Source organism: Siniperca chuatsi, linkage group LG3, assembly GCF_020085105.1.
Source record: "Siniperca chuatsi isolate FFG_IHB_CAS linkage group LG3, ASM2008510v1, whole genome shotgun sequence".
Classification (NCBI taxonomy): Eukaryota; Metazoa; Chordata; class Actinopteri; order Centrarchiformes; family Sinipercidae; genus Siniperca; species Siniperca chuatsi.
Genome location: NC_058044.1, coordinates 21,325,124 through 21,343,172, shown reverse-complemented (window position 1 = coordinate 21,343,172; position 18,049 = coordinate 21,325,124). Strand labels below are relative to the sequence as shown.

Here is an 18,049-nt window from a genome sequence, read left to right as displayed (position 1 = left end):
CTATTCTTTCATGTGTAATAGGTCTAGTGAGACTGAATGCTCACCTAAGCAGAAGCAAATAACAAATGTGAATGGCTTATAAGGCTAATTAGGATCACATTAAGCTCACAGTTATTAGGCACTAATACTAGTGTTGACTTCCAAAGGCTAATGAGGTAGCATACTAGGCCAATTACACTTGTATTTCTAATTTGCTTATATGTGCATTGTGTGCTTGGCCCTGACTTTGACAATTAAAAATTATCACTGTAGGCAGATTAGCACAGTCTGCATGCCGGACAGGTGCATAAAGTGAAAAGATGGAGTGAGAGGAGTAAATGGAGGGTTTAGAGATAAAGGTCACAGAGTAGTCAGGGCTCAACAATAAGGATTGCCCAATTGCCTGGGGCAAGTAAATCTAGCAATTCACTTGCCCGTTTCAGAATCAGAATCAGAAATACTTTATTGATCTCCGAAGGGAAACTCTTTGTTACAGCAGCTCGCCTTTACGTCAGTGCACACAGGAGAAAGTACTAGCAAAAAATATAATACAATACACTATAAAAACTGGTCAGAAAATAAATTAAGTACCAGGTGGGTAAGTATAAAATAAAATAAGTGTGAAGTACCAAAGTTTGGGCAAGTGGTAAAAAAAATATTAAACATAGGTATTTTTCCAGAGCTGATGATGGAAGTAGCACATGCCGCTCGGGCACTCGCGAGTAGGGATGGGTACTGAAACCCAGTATTAAAGGGGCCCAAAGGCTAAATCATTAAAGACTGTAGTATTATCACGTTCGCTGCAGCCTCATACATCCACGCACGGAGCGCAGTCTGCGCTCGTTACTGTAAGTAAGTGCAATAAAACCTCTGTGAGTAATAAGCAGTACTTTATCAATCCACCTGTTCAACAAGCATAAACGTGAACATGTATAATGCGATATTTTAATCTGCTCTGTCTGCGGTCTCTTATATGTTTTACATAAGCACAGCGAGCTAGCTCAGCTAATAGTGAAATGTTACAAACAAGCTAAAATGAAGCGGCTTGTATGTAGTCTGTTTATCTTAGTTTGCCACCTATCTTAAAATTTGGCAAATTGTAAACTTACTGATGGCTGAGAGAAACCAGCCCTCCTCCCTCTAACAGGTAACTTACCTGCCATGAATCACATCAGCAGCAGAGGGAGGAGGACAGAGGACAGGAGGAAAGACTGATACTGACTGATGTAGAAAGAATGACGAACACAGACATCACTCAGTATTTTGATGTCAGGAATATGATTTATTTTATTGACATTTTAGATTTGTTTCCAGTGAGATATTATTCAGTTTATATGGTGACTTTGCTGTTGTAAACACTGTTGCTGCTCTAGAAACAACATTTAGTTATATTTAAAATATTCCATTTTAATCCTTATCCATTTTAAATAATATATTTTTTAAAAGCAATTATTTAGTAATGAAAAATAAAATAACCAAACTGATAAGAGCATCGTTAGCAATAGTAGTAACAATAAAATCTTAACTTACATTGTTGCAGCTATGACACACTGTGTCCTTGTTCTGATTCATTTACTTTATTTGTGAAGTATAAACATGACTTTATAAATAAAACAATTTTGTATAGGGGCAAGTAAAAATAGACTTAGGGCAAGTAGATTTCTGACCCACTTGCCCAGTCGGGCAAGTGAAAAAACCCTTAACGTTGAACCCTGATAGTGACACACAGCACACCTGGGAAGCAGAAAAGAGGAAGGAAACTGACCTGGTAGTCAGACAGGCTCGCAACTTCATGACCTTTAGTGAGTCCAAACCCTAACTTCCACGTTTTCTCTGTCTTTGCTTTACTCATAAGCCAGCAGATGCCATCTTTGTGTCTCTCTGTCTCTTCTCATCTTAAACAAGGATGTGACAGTATAGACTTTTGTGACTTTTGTTTTTGATTGGACTGTGCTCCCCAGTGGTTAGGCAAGGATAATTATTGAAACTGCGAAGTGAGAGAATTGGAAATGTGTTTTTATAAAGTGAGCCCATCATATGTGACATTTTCTTATGTTCCGGAAAGCTCTGGAAAATTTCAAATTGCCCCTTTCTTAGGCCTACTTACTACAAAGTTAGGTATTTCTACAAACTTAGGTATTAGCTGTTGCTATCATTGTTGATTAAGGCTACAGGAAGCTATAGATCCTTCACAATAAAACCCTTACAATTAACACTTGCATATTAATGTAAAAAATACTGCTAGTTCAGTTATTATATTTAGGAGAAAATATACTTTATAACATAATGGATTATAGATATAGTGAAGGTCAGCTAATAGGGGGAAAAGTGTTTTGCTTCCCCTTGTTTTCCTTTTTTCTGGTTGTATCCTTCCATTTTCATCACTCCATTGTCTTCAATTTTTTCATTTACTTTCCTCTCCTCCCTCCATCCCTCCATCTTTTAGCTTTATTGCGGGGAGCACTATAGTGACCATATATTCCCGGAGTGCTTGCGTTGACTCCCTATTGTTTTTACAGTAGGACTGGCCCCTTGCCCTGTGTGTCCATCCCCAGTTTTTATTGGGATGCCTTTATAACAAAATCAAACTGCATAGATGCCCCATAAACTCAATTGGAGCTCTGTGCTTCCCTAGAGGAATGATATCTGCAAAGACGGGGAAAAGAAAAATAAAGGGGAAAGAAGGGGTGAGTAGAGGCTAAGCAGAGTGACTAAACCATTAGCCTTGGCATTCTGCTCCTATTCTGTGACTGATAAAATGTAACTACAATAAATTACACTCACTAGTTTGTTAATGGTTCAAATGACTGGGCTAACTGGTTTGGGTGCAGTTAAAATATTCTCCATATGTTTGACTGGGGGAACATAGGGACTGGGGGAGTGGGGGACTGAGGAAGGTGAATGAGGTGATCGAATGCTCTTCCCATCCTCCACAACAAATATCTTTCTCAGGCTGTGCAGATAGAAATAACCAGTACAAACTGAATTGGGAATTACAAATTCCATTAGCGAGCAATCCTAGAAATAGATGGAACTTAACAAAAAAAAAATGTTATGTTAAAACAAAAGCTCAAATGGTCTTCAGGGCAGACAATTTTAAAGTCTTAATTTAGTTTGTGGTCTTAATTGAGTTGTCTTATGTGATGTTATCCCCGTGAGAATTCAACCTAGCCACCCAGTGCATATTGTGCGTTTTTCACATTTTATTTCTGCTTTAAAATTTGTCTTATATCTCCTCCTAACTGGCATTTAAACTATCAGAAAAAGTTAAGGCTGGAGTGCTAGACTTTTACAGTATAATGAATGTTACATTCAAGCCCTTGCCAAATTAGTTCACACAATGCTGATTAAGCCTGTCACCACGAGGTAAAACTCTCTGTATTTCGCAGTATACCAGAGTTTTTAAATCTGGTGTCTGTGGCGACATTGCGCTGGTGCACAGTAATGCTAATGTCAACCAGCAATGATTGGTTTGCCATTGCTGTAAAAAAAAAAAAAAAAAAAAAGGCCCATTGGCAAGAACCTTTTACTTTTATTATTGAGAATTGTTTATTGCCACGTCCGTCTGTTAAAGGGAAGTTTTTGCCTCTGTCGGCAACTGCTAGCTCATGGTGGGAATTGTTGGGTCTCTGTGAATAATATTATATAGAGTACGGTCTGTTCTATATGAAAAGTGCAATGAGATAACTTCTGTTATGCATTGGCACTATATAAATACATTTGAATTGAATTATTATGATTGTATAGTTTGTGTTAATATGCTTTGGCAATGTCATATTGTATATAGGCATGCCAATAAAGCCACTTGAATTGAAATTGAACAGAGATGAAGCAATTCTCTCTCTACATGGCTCTGGATCAACCGTAGCAATGGAGTAGGCTACCAGCTACTAGGAGTATGGCAGAGCCTATGGCGAAAAAACCTAAGAAGCGTCCAAGAAAAGTTTCTGATGTTCCAGATAAAAAAGAAACTCACCATTCAGAGGAGGATTACTGTCAAAAAAGAAAGTGATGATGAGGACAAACGCAGATAACCATTCGTGTAGTTTTTTCTTGTTGGAGAGCGCTGAGAGAAGGGACTGAGGGCAGACACGGATTTTACATTACTGCTCTTGGACAGGTTGGTATATATAAAATATTTGGACTAGGCTATGTAACTATGACATTTACTCTACCTAAATAATGAATTGTCGGCAGTGTTTGTGTAATTACTCTCACTGCCAGAAGGGGAGACAGAAGTTCTGCACTGCAGGTATAACTTGATGAAACTTGCAGACATCCTAAACCAACAAACACAAAAGACTTAGACAGGCACCCTAAGGAAAGGAAATGACAGAAGATTTAAAATGTCACATCATGTGCCTGTGAGGTTTAGAGAGAAGCTGTAATCTATAAGCAAAAAAAAAAAGGCAGACAAATCTTTAGATATTCTATAAGCATCACAGACACACAATCGCTGGCACTAATGGGGGAAAGATATAAACTAAAATAAAATCACTAGAGGGTGACAGACGGGAAGACACCTGGACAAGGGCAGGGGGAAAATGCATTTTTTTCAAATAATTGTTATTAGGCAGATAAGCTGACAAATCCCCCTCCCAACCCCTGCACCGACAAATTATGGTATTTCTGGGAAACGCAGATTATGGACTGACAAATATGGAGCTGGCAATATGAAATCATGTTGGTTTGATTCACTGGAGGTGGGAGATGGAAACAATAGCACTGACAGGCAAACTGACTCCAACAGACACTATCAAAATGTGTGATGGTATATGTATTTACAGTACACCATATTAACTGTTCTTTATTCATAAGATATTGCCTCCAATGTTTGTGTGTGGTTTGCAAAGACAAACAAACAAATTGAGGTAAAAAGCGTGTCTGTGTTATGATTGTTAGTGCGGAAAGAACTCTGTTACTCATTCTGTTCCTCTGCTCACTTGTCCATCTTCATCCCTGCTCTCTGTCATCTTCGTGTCCCCTCCCTCTCTTGAACCCCTTCTTTCTCCATACATTTCCTCTCTTCTGCTTCACTTGCTTTCCTCTTCATAGATTCCTCAGCTCCATAACATTCTATTTATCTCTATATGTAAAACAGTTTTTCTGTCACCACTATATGTATCTGTACTCCATTCTTTCTTTAACCTCTGTTACTTTATTCCCCTCTTTTTTCATTTAATCCATCCCTTCTGTTACCATAAAAAATGAAAATGAAATAAAAAAACATCCACCTTCTGAGTAATGTTGCTTTTCCTTCCCTTCTCATTTGTTCTGCTCTCCTGAGTTTCCTTTGCGCATGTGTGTGTGTGTGTGTGTGTATATGTATGTGTGTGCGTGTATGTGTAACGTATTTTCTGTTTAACTCAATACAGAAAGTCCCCAAGTCATCATAAGGACACTATGATTACCAGAAATTGACTTGCAATAGGTTTTTGTTGGTTTTTAACAAAGGGTTGGTTTTTACTTCCTTGTGTGTTTGTGTGAGTGTGTGTGAATGTGTGCGCGTGCATGTGTGTAAGAGAGAGTGGGTGAGAGATGAGTCTTTGTTCCTTGTTATACGAAGCCAATTTCCAGTAATCCCCCTTTCAATGGGAGAATTGGAGGAAACTGTGTAGAAGCCTGATGGCCAAAGCTGAGACCCATTCACTTACAATGGACCTCTGTTTAGACCGCTCAGAGCAAGGGATTTTGGATTGAACAACTACTGTTATCTTTTCATGAAGAAGGTTCGCAGATCAAACCCCTGGCTGGCTGGGGAAATCTTGGCTGTCCCCATCCAGTAACTACAAGGCATTTAAACTTAAGGTACTGGCGGGGGGCATTGTAGAGTAATCTTTCAAAAGGCAGGCAACATACAGAAAGTTCTTAGCATGTTATGTCACCGTTAATTTTTACGAACACCCTTTTGGGTGGGTGGCGTGAACCTCCCCTCCCCTGTGTTATGCTCTTATCACTGCAGAGTGTAACAAATAATGATCACCACCTAGTCATGAAACAGTATCCTCAGCGTTTCCTGTCTTGAACTTCTCATATGGCTCTCAAGAAGATGGAAAGAAATGACAGTTTGCTCTCCTGTGCACTTGAAAGAATTTAATCTGCGATATTTTCTTTGATACAGGCAGCCAAAAATCAATGTCAGAAATTCAAGTGACACAATAGAGCACCTAGTAGCAGTGGTTTCTCTAAATTGTAGACCATTCACACAGTTTGAACTGAGAGGTCAAACACTCCCATTCAAAACAACTTGAATTTTGAGAGGTTTTGAGATTTTGGCTGCCATGGACTACCCCACATCATCTCTGTAAATCCCTTAATTTTAACATGTCTTCCTCTCCTTCTTTACAACAAACATTTGCAGCACTTTTTTGACAGTTTTAAGGGTCTGATTGTTGTGGCCTTGCTAGCTCTGATGGCTTAAAAGGTTTTATGTGGTTCGTTTATTCTATGTGATGCAAAAGTGTGCAAAACTTAGGAATATGTATCTGCATTTTTTTAAGCGCCATAGTTGGTTAAAAAAATGTGTAAATGTTATGTTTTCAGTGGTGTTTTAGAAAAACGCTGTTCAAATGCATCTCTAACTTGCAGTAGTGATGGACAAATGTTTAGTCAAAATCAAGGTGCATGTGCTTCAGCTCAAGTTTTGGTTTATTTGCAGAGATAATTCATTTCTTATCTATTTATTTTAATAATAGATAGAAAATGTAAAAGGATGAAGTAAAGGAGAGGATTGGGATGTATCAGCAAGTACTTTATCTGTCTGCTCTGGTTGCGGTGCAGGTCAGCTTTTAAATTACTTTGTTGACTAATTATTGTTGACAAATTATTTGTTTATGTGACTGCCTGCTTAATTCACTAACTGATTCTTTGACTGACTCAACAATTCACAATTTAGCTGATTTGCTAACTAACTAAATAATTGACTGACGAACCGGTTACCCAACTGGCAGAGGGACTGATCCTTTGTCGGAAAGTTTTTGGGCTGACTGACTGGTTGGCAGAGTGACTCTTTAATTGACTAACTGGCTGGCTGATAAACTAATCATCTTCTTCATCATGCCCTCCATAACATCTTGCTGTGTGGTCATCAGTGCATGAGTCAGTTCTGCCTTACACTCCATGTGTCATCCTCTTCCTGTCTCTTATTGTCTCTCCTTCTCCTTCATCATTTCCTTTCCTCACTCTGCTTGTATCCCTTCTCCCTACCAGTTTTTATTTTTTTCTTTTCCTCACCTTGGAGTGCTTTTTCTCTTCCAGTTGTTAGATCTCTTCATAGTGAGAATGTTTTTCTTTGAAAGTAATTTTATTTATTTAGCCTTTTATTTTTTATTTAGCCATATCTGGTTCTCAGCTCACCGTAGTGACTTTGCATTGCAAGAAATATGGAAATGACAGGGAATTGCTGAAAAAAAGATAATAGGAAAATGAAGGAGTGAAGAAAAACAAGAGAAAAGACAATTGAAGATTAAGTTGAAAAATAGACATAATGAGACTGAGAGAAGAGAATGAGAGGAAAAGAGAAAATGGGGAACTAGAGAGAGATTTAGACCACAGTTCAGTGCTACTGATATGGTCTGCCGCCTACCCTGTGACCTATAATGTGTGAGAGAGGTTATGACATTCATAGAGTGAGTAACAGAAATTCAGATGGATAAAGCAGGATATCTGCAGCCCATTTGTGCATCTTACTCACACACAAGCACATGCACACACGTGCATACACACACTCCCTAGATGTGATTCATTTTTGTGCCCTCTGTGCTCAGTGGGGTGGAAAATAAATGTTTTAATGGTCCAAGGCTATTTGGAGTCCTTATGTATTGTACATGTTTGTGTGTGTGGGTCAAGTAAGTATAGGGAGCCATAACACTGATGTGTGGGAGTCACTTGAAGGTCTAACATAAGGTATTTAAATAGCTCTGTGCATGAATTGCTCTTTAGAAGAGTTTTTAATTACTTTGTAGTTTAAAAGCATCATTTTGTCTTAATACAGACAATGCTGATTACTGTGAACTCTCAAATAGTGGCTGTATTGACCTCAACTGACGAGTGAACCAGGCCTTTTATTTGAGACAGTCCATTATTAGTAGCAGGTCTTTTATTTCTAATTCCTTCTGTTTTATGAGGTCAGATTTTAGTAAAAAGTTTTTTTTTTCTGTTTTCTTGTCTTCTTGTTTGCTGTGTTAATTTCCCCTTTGCTGGTAATGCAAACTCAACACTTTCTTAATGTTTGCCTGTTGTAATGCCTGTTATTTCAGCATAATGTACACATTTAAACAGTATCAACAGCATCATATTGTAACACATTTAAAAAAATATATAAAAAATACTACTCACTCTCACTAATCAGTCCCCGTTGGTTCTACTTTGCCATTCTTTCTGTCAATACGAAGCTGCTATTGATTAAAGTCAACTTTTTTAAACAGTGTTGGTAGGACATATTTTTTAAACAGTGTTGGTAGGTCTGTCCATTTTAAGTACCCCCAAACGACAGCTTATACTTGCCATAAAACATAATATAACAACAATAAAATAGCAAGTAATGTCTCTTTCCAGCTGCCGTGCTCTCCATTGTTTTTCAGCACTTTTATCATCTCTTATACTTCCCTAACAAGTAGTACTTTTGTATGTTTTCAGCTCTGTTGCTTGTGTGTGGGTGTGTGTGTTGGTGTATGCAGAATATGAGTAAGGCAGTGCATCATTACTACCAGTATGATTGGCATCCAGGACTGACAGCTCTCCTTTTGGGGCTGAACGCACACGAGCAAAAACTTGGTATGAATTAAAGACAAAAAAGCAAAGGTTTACAAATAGCCCTTTGTACCTTCTCTGGACGTGCACACCCATGTGTATGTGTAACGTACTCCTTTGTGCTGTGTTTCTTAGTGAATCTCCTCCCTCATTATACATGGCCCATTAGTGCCGCAGTACACGTTGTCTGAAGTGAACAAGAAATACAGCAGCAACATGTCATAAGACTGTCTTTCTCTCTCTGTCTTACTCTCTTCTTTATCCTCTACCACTTTTTCTTTTTTGTTGGTCTTTGGCGATCTTGTTACCAGGCAGTTTACTGGAGAGATTTAGTCTACCGATGAGAGAGACACGTACACAGAAACACACCAATAAATGCATTCAGAGCAGAATTAGGTAGATACCCACTGATAATTTACATTCAAAAGAGAGTGCTCAAATTTGTTAATCTCCTGAAACCATGAATATGTGGTCTTCATTCATTCATTCATTCATTTATAGTAAGGTTGTTGTTTTAAGTAAATGGGTTTAAAAGAAAAAAGGAAGACAAGCGTATCAGTGTTTCTGTATGTGTTAAAGATGCAGATAGAGATGGAGGACAAAAATACAGTGGTGTGAAAAAGTGTTTGCCCCCTTCCTGATTTCTTATTTTTTTGTCACACTTAAATGTTTCAGATCATCAAACTAATTTAAATATTAGTCAAAGATAACACAAGTAAACACAAAATGCAGTTTTTAAATGAAGGTTGTTATTATTAAGGGAAAACAAAATCCAAACCTACATGGCCCTGTGTGAAATAATGATTGCCCCCTAAACCTAATAACTGGTTGGGCCATCCTTAGCAGTAACAACTGCAATCTAGCGTTTGCAATAACTTGCAATCAGTCTTTTACAGTGCTGTGGAGGAATTTTGGCCCACTCATCTTTGCAGAATTGTTGTAATTCAGCCACATTAGAGGGTTTTCGAGCATGAACTGCTTTTTTAAGGTCATACCACAGCATCTCAATAGGATTCAGGTCAGGACTTTGACTAGGCCACTCCAAAGTCTTCATTTTGTTCTTCTTCAGCCATTCAGAGATGGACTTGCTGGTGTGTTGGATCATTGTCCTGCTGCAGAACCCAAGTTCGCTTCAGCTTGAGGTCACGAACAGATGGCCGGACATTCTCCTTCAGGAGTTTTTGGTAGACAGCAGAATTCATGGTTCCATTTATCACAGCAAGTCTTTCAGGTCCTGAAGCAGCAAAACAGCCCCAGACCATCACACTACCACCACCATATTTTACTGTTGGTATGATGTTCTTTTTCTGAAATGCTGTGTTACTTTTATGCCAGATGTAATGGGACACACACCTTCCAAAAAGTTCAACTTTTGTCTCGTCAGTCCACAGAGTATTTTTCCAAAAGTCTTGGGAATCATCAAGATGTTTTCTGGCAAAAATGAGACGAGCCTTAATGTTCTTTTTGCTCAGCAGTGGTTTTCGTCTTGGAACTCTGCCATGCAGGCCATTTTTGCCCAGTCTCTTTCTTATGGTGGAGTCATGAACACTGACCTTAACTGAGGCAAGTGAGGCCTGCAGTTCTTTGGATGTTGTTGTGGGGTCTTTTGTGACCTCTTGGATGAGTCTTCACTGCCATTTGTAGATAATGGCTCTCACTGTGGTTCGCTGGAGTCCCAAAGCTTTAGAAATGGCTTTATAACCTTTTCCAGACTGATAGATCTCGTTTACTTTCTTTCTCATTTGTTCCTGAATTTCTTTGGATCTCGGCACAATGTCTAGCTTTTGAAGATCTTTTGGTCTACTTCGCTTTGTCAGTCAGGTCCTTTTTAAGTGATTTCTTGATTGAGAACAGGTGTGGCAGTAATCAGACCTGTGTGTGGCTAGAGAAATTGAACTCAGGTATGATAAACCACAGTTAAGTTATGTTTTAACAGGGGGGGCAATCACTATTTCACACAGGGCCATGTAGGTTTGGATTTTGTTTTCCCTTAATAATAACAAGCTTCATTTAAAAACTGCATTTTGTGTTTACTTGTGTTATCTTTGACTAATATTTAAATTAGTTTGATGATCTGAAACATTTAAGTGTGACAAACATGCAAAAAAATAAGAAATCAAGAAGGGGGCAAACACTTTTTCACACCACTGTACATGACAAACCCTCAGTACAGTGCAGTCTAGTTCACGCGCACACACACACACACACACACACACACACAATGTAAGTTGAAATATGCATCTTGTACAGATTTTTTGCTGTACAGTTTGAATCAGTTGGAAAACAACAAGTGTTTCATCAGCAGTCTCAGTATTTCATCACTCATCAGTTCAGAGCCAAAGTTTGGCAAAGATGATGCTGGGAGGAATTAAGCAGTGTCCTGCTGAGAACTTACACTGACACAATCTTACAGTAGATTTACAGCCACACTGAAGCATTATTGTACCTTACCATATGAGCTTGCTATTATAAGCATTTCAGCTTTGGAAACCTTTCAAAGGCACTAGCTGGTGTGTTTGTGTACACATGTATGCTGTGTGTTATTTGCCTTTAGCGTTGCGTTCCGATGCTGACTCTCTTGTGACCTTTTCGCTAAGCCGGACCGGATTTAATCAACAGTAGACTCCTACAATTCACACACGAACACAACCGAGAACTCTGGCTTTTCTGTACATATACACACACACACACACACACCTAGACTGCCAAGTCAGGCCTCCTTTTCTGTAAATAATGGTTAGGTTTTCTGTATTCCGGATTCTTTGTTTGCATCCCATTAGTCAAAACAGGCCAGGAGTGAAACCTATTAAAATTTAGATTTAGTAACTGGCATCCAGCAAAACCTTGCTGTGTATCAGCCTTGGACTTTCAAAGCAGCCAGTGTATACTGTAAGGTTTCTGGTTGGTTATGGAATAGTTGGAATGCCATAGGATTTAAGAGGCATTGCCTGTTTTTCAGGCAAGAAAAATCAATAATTTTGATATATTCTGTGGGGAAGCTGGGTGTTATCAGGGGATTGTACAAATGGGTCATTTTATAGGAGTGTACCAGAATGTCTTTGCAACTTCTCTATACTGTCACTTGACTATGAATGCCTTTTTTCCCCTATTACAGGAGCAGTGGTAGAAGAAGTTTTGTGATCTTTTAAAAGTAGCAATATCACAGTATAAAAATACTTCATTACAAGTAAACGTCTTGTATTTAAAATTTTACTTGAGGATAAGTGGGTTATATTTATCATTTACATTATTGTATTTTTTTATTACTGATGCATGTAAGCAGCATTATAACATTTTCAAGGTGGAGCTAATTTTTAAACATTTTACATACTGTTAAATACTAATCAAACAATGTATTATATTTTATAAGATGATGAAGTATAAAGTAGCATAAAATCAAGTCTGGGTTCAACATTAAGGTTTTTTTCATTTGCTCGGTAGGGCTATTGTGTCAGAATGCAAAGAAACAAACATTATTGCATATCGAAAATTGTATGACAATCCCCCCTCCCCCTGCAAGTACCCCCAAAATGTACGGATTTGAGTACATGAACTTAGTTACATTCCGCCACTGGACAGTAGTGTTTTTAACATTTGAAAGAATTAAAATGCCTTTATTTTCAATCTGCTGGTTCTTAGCATTTTTAGATTCACAGGAATAATGTTTCTGTTTGAATCTGAAAATCCTAATGGGATGTATTGTCCTCATTGTCCTATTCCTTGTCTGTGTGTTCAGAATCTACTGTCAGAGAAGGTTGACCAGATGATGGAGTGGTCCTCTCGGCGTTCAGTCGTCCGGATGAACGGGGACAAGTTCCGTCGCTTCGTCAAGGCCCCACCCAGGAACTACTCTGTCATCGTCATGTTCACTGCCCTGCAGCCTCAAAGGCAGTGTTCTGTCTGCAGGTATGTACACACACAGACACACTAGACCAATATACCTTGTGTAGGCCACAATTTGGCTTAGCTCCTACCTTAACATCCATTCCTATATCCTTTTCTCTGTTGCCTGAGATTCTCATGTACTCCTGCAAGTTTACTCGGTGCACTGAAGTTAACCTACAGTGGAAGAGTCTCAAGTCGCACACACACACATGCACGCACACACATGCACACACAAAAGCAAAAATGTCCTAGAACTCATCTGATATTTCACTTTTCTATCCTTCCACATACACATATAGACTTGCACACCTTGGGAAACACAGAAAACATTATATAACAAGAACCTGTGGGTCACGTTGACATTTGGATTAAAGGGACTCCCTCCAGCCATACTACCAAAGGGGAATGACTAAATTCCACAGAACAAGGCCAACAAGACCTACTTACCCACTTACATACTCTAGGCATTTAAGGCATGAGGAGATTTGAACTTCATCCGAACTTCAAATTGGATTTTTATTTACAAAACTAGACTTGCATCATGTTTGCAGTAGAATGAAGTACAACACGGCAAGGTCAATCACTACCCCAAAATGCTAACACAAGATTAGAAGTTTGATTAAAGTTTTTAGTTTAAAATTTTAATGAATTCCCATCAGAATCAAAACAATTTTAATGGTCCATGGTCCTGAAAGCTGCTTTGGATTAGTCAGTGCAGTCATGAGAACGTATTGGGAATACAGATTTTCTAAGATCATCATGTCTCAAATACCAGATTAGTAGATTTACTACACTGTTTTCTCTCTCTAACTGAAACCATTGTGAAATCAACTGGAAAAAAGAGACTACTGAAAGGACTACTGTAGCATCACGGCCGCCCACCATTGAGTCTGTTCTGTCCAAGGTTTCTGCCCTCTTAAAGGAAGTTTTTCCTTGCCACTGTGACCAAATGCTTGCTCATGGTGGGATTTGTTGGGTCTCTGTAATTAATATTATAAAGAGTCCGGTCTAGACCTGCTCTATAGGAAAAGTACAATGAGATAACTTCTGTTATGAATGGGCGCTACATAAATAAAATTGAATTAAATTGAATCATGAGTTGTAAAAAAAAACACAGCAATGAATACAAAATTGTTACCATTCAGATGTACTCGTGTTTTTATTGTAGACATTGTCCTATAGCTATGTGTTGATAATATGCACACTACACCCTTCCTCAGATAATGGAGAAAATGGACAGAACCTACTGTTGCATACATTCATACAGTACATAGAGCATGTACATAGAGGGAACCAACTTCATTATTTTGTAATGCTTTGCTCAGGGTCATGTGAATTGCAGTCAGTGCTAGTTATTTTTCTTGCTTGTTTTGACTGTTATTTCATTCTTAGTTATTTTCTTTTTGCATTTATATTTACGTAACTGTGAATGGGGACAGAGTTGTAACTATGAAAAGTATTATTGGTAATATATGGTAAACACAAGTTTGAGTTGTTTTTTCCTGTATCAAAAAAAATAGACTATGTGGAAGACAGGTGTGTGACTCATTGTTTAGGTGTTGTATAATTACATGTCATGTTGCCTAATTGACATTCATCACAATGCATGGTGTATGTTCTGCAGTCTGGTCTTGAGGTATTCATGACTGCTTGATGTTGTAGGGTAAATATTGCTAGCACCTTTTGTCTCTGTAGTATAAACCAGGTAGTTGACGCATGTCCTGGTGTCGTAGGGGACGTCCAACTAGTTGATGAAATCAACATTTACCTTCATCCTGACCCTGTGATTACAATATGCCACTTTTCTACTTCATCAGTCACTTGATTAGATAACTTAGTTAACTTATTTATCACTTATGTCAGCACCATCATCTCATCATCTCTCTCTCTCTCTCTCAATTAAATTTAATTCAATTCAATTCAGTGGGGCTTTATTGGCATGGGAAACCGACGTTAACATTGCCAAAGCTTTGTGTGTCTATGCATGTCTCTCTTTCTCTCTTTTTTTGTCTTCATAAAATACCTATTTGTTGAAGACTGGAAGAATAGACACATTATTTTCACAGCAGTAACACAACACACTGACAAATATAATCTATTTGTATTTCTCTTTGATTGCTACGCTCTTAAATTCAAATCCAAATTGTGCTTTATTGGCATGACCTTCATTACCCACACGATTGCAGGTTCGACAGGGTTCACAATTTTACTATATTTTTTATACACACTCTAAAATCTTCTCACCATTTGCGGTGGGCTGAGCCTTGACACATGTATACACGCACACACACACACAAGAACAACAACACACAACAAGAAACTAGACTACTTATTTCTATTAAATTGCCAGATGCATTAATTAATGTCAACACGCTTTCAGTCACCCTTATTCCTTTATTTCTGTCTGCTTCTTCTCTTTTTGTTTGTCCATTTGTTTGTTTATGTGCCCCCCCACTAAGTATTGCTTTCGCCCTAGAAAAGAGACTAAATTAAGTATACTCAAAGACAACAGTCTTCATACTGTATTCACTAAATTTTAAGCATATCGTCAATGGCCAGTATTTTCACACACTGGACCATGGTATATAAATGGTCAAGCAACTCAGGGCTGCAAAGGATAACTGACAGTGATGCAACAGTTCAGCGATAGCTCAGGCTTAACCCCAAACCAAGAACAGAAATATAATTGTATGCTCAATGAAACTCAGAAAACTGGCTTCTCTTTAACTGGAAAGATAGCTACTGTACATATTTCTTTACTTTGGTTACTAGGTTACATTTAGCAGGTTTCTGTGGGGCCAAATTGTTTTGACTAATACGATTGTGTCATTGTTGCTGAGTTAGCTTTGTGTGGTAGAAACCTAGGTAACACCTTAGGTTGTCGACTTCAAGTTGTCTTGGCTGTTTTGTTGTTTCTTTCCCTGAGTGTGTTCTCTTTTTTATGTATTAAAAACATGTCAAAAGGGAGAGCTCTTTCCTTCTCCCTTTGGTTATTTAATTTTTCTTATAATTTCTTTTCACTGTCTCCTTCACCTTAGCAGAGAAAGTGTTTTCACCTCTAAGTTTTGAGCTGTACAGTTGTTACTTTCAGATGTGCAGATTCTGCATGTGCAGTGTGGCTTTTGTTCACATAAAAATAATATGAATGGATAATCTCATACGAGTGAATTTACAAAAAACATAACAGAGGAGGTTCTACATATACACTGCATATTTATAAATATAAAATGTAAATATTGAGACAGATATGCAGACTAAATGGTTTGGTTGTCATGCTCACATAGATAAGATGGGACACAAATAATCTTTTAAGGCATTTTCCCATTCCACACAAACCTGATGATCAGCTGACATTGGGAAACACATAGTTGAGACTGGTTGCATTTTTGGGAACAAACACTTGGAAATAAATGGAAATGTAGATTAATAGATAAAGGTAAATGCCTGACATCATGCTCATTTGCATGCGGCAAGAATCGTCATGTTTAACTGAAGTTTGAAAATAAATAGTTAAATGTTTACATTAATGTGCTTTGAATAATCAGATCATGTTCAATAAGAGTAATACAGTTTGGATAACATGTTTTACTTAACTGTTGCAAAACACCCAGGTATATGTTGAAGTGTCTTATTCCAAAACAAAATTGGTTTAACGTCTTACATTCTCACTGCAATATATATTTTTATTATTATGTTTTCGGGTTGTCCGTCCATCCCACCGTCCATCTGTTTTATTCTTGTAAATGCGATATCTCAACGCCTTGAAAGAATTTCTTTAAATGTGCCACAAACAAGGTCACTGTGACTTCACAAACATGTATTTGGCCATAACTCAAGAATTGATGACCATATTTCACAGTTTCACACTGAATAGGTGATAGTTTTGACTCAAAGGTCATTGTGACCTCAAAATAGGTTTTTAGCCATAATTTAAAAATGAATTGGTTGATTCCAGATTTCACATATATGTTGACTGGGACGACACAATAAGTAAACAACAACTAGCACAGTACGGGCTTTCCTCCACCTACCTCATTCTGAATTTCGAGCGTCATCTGAATCACGTGACTGCGAACAACATATTGGATTGTGCCTAGCTAATTGTGAACCAGTGAGTAAGTGAGCGAGTGAGTTTCACCTACAGCTCATCGAGAGGCATCGCATCTAAAAATGTAGCTATACTCTGTAAGTATAAGAATATAAGAATCCATCTTTACATAGTAATCAAGTAGCCAATACATCTATGATAATCCCTCATTAATCAGTTCAACAATGTATATTCACTGGAATCATACATATGTGTCATCAATATAGTAATAACTTCCATTTAGCCACAGAATACACTTTATACCTTTTTAATTCAATTCTTTCACTACACAAGTATTCACTACATATATTATGAGTCTGGACAGACAGATGTAAACTGCAACTGGACTAGCTGGCTGGTAATTATATTCTTTACTGTTTTTTGTTTTTGTTTTTTTACAATATGATGATATTTCTTAATAAAAGGAAAACACTCCTGAAACCCCCATCAATAAAAAAACAAACAAACATACGTATAGATATATATATATATATATATATATAGATATATATAGATAGATATATATATCTATATAGATATATATATCTATATAGATATATATATCTATATAGATATATAGATAGATATATCTATATAGATATATATAGATATATATATCTATATAGATATATATATCTATATATATATATCTATATATCTATATAGATATATATAGATATATATATATTATCATTAGGACAGTTGTCAGAAGCTAAATAAACAATAAATAAATAACATGGACTATCAGGACAGTTAAAACCATATCTCAGTGACACCTTGACAACTCCAGCAAAGTGGTGTTCACAGACAGAGATGAGCACCGCTGTAATCTCTGACAGTCTGCTGGCCTGAGTTTCAACTTCATCGCTGACGATAGACACTTCAAAAGGACCATCCTAACATTAGCTGCAAAGATAACAATGTAGCATCACCGCAAATAACACAACCTGACAGACAATTTCCACTAATTAAATCCAACACAAGAGGCAGTTGACATAGACATAATGTCAAAGTGAAGTTTAACAGCAGGAAAGAGACATATAGCTGAAGTCAGAAACAAGGGAGAGAGAGACATAATGGAAAAGAGAGACTGCTTTTTGGCCTTTATTTATCTTGTCATGCAGGAGGATGAGGTGATAGACTGAACTGACCATGGCTGCTTAAAAATAACACCTTCATTAGGCTTTGAAGTTTGAAGGAAATTGAAATAAAATGACAAATGAGGTTCAAAAAAGAAATGAGGAAGAGAGAAATTAAAATGTAGTATCTTCACATGTCATGAAGACCATTATGGGATGAAGAGAGAGACACTGGAGGCCAATGATCTAGTGTATAGTTTCTTTTTCT

The 18,049-nt window shown here is 37.5% G+C and overlaps 1 protein-coding gene across 2 annotated transcripts in view; it reads left to right on the top strand.

The window, feature by feature from the left end:
* Positions 1–18,049, top strand: part of tusc3 (tumor suppressor candidate 3) — a 74,763-nt gene that overhangs the window by 13,629 nt on the left and 43,085 nt on the right. For both annotated transcript variants that reach the window (XM_044190482.1, XM_044190481.1), the window contains exon 3: positions 12,467–12,636. In XM_044190482.1, coding sequence (XP_044046417.1) covers positions 12,467–12,636 — 170 coding nt within the window. The remainder of the gene's footprint in view (positions 1–12,466; positions 12,637–18,049) is intronic.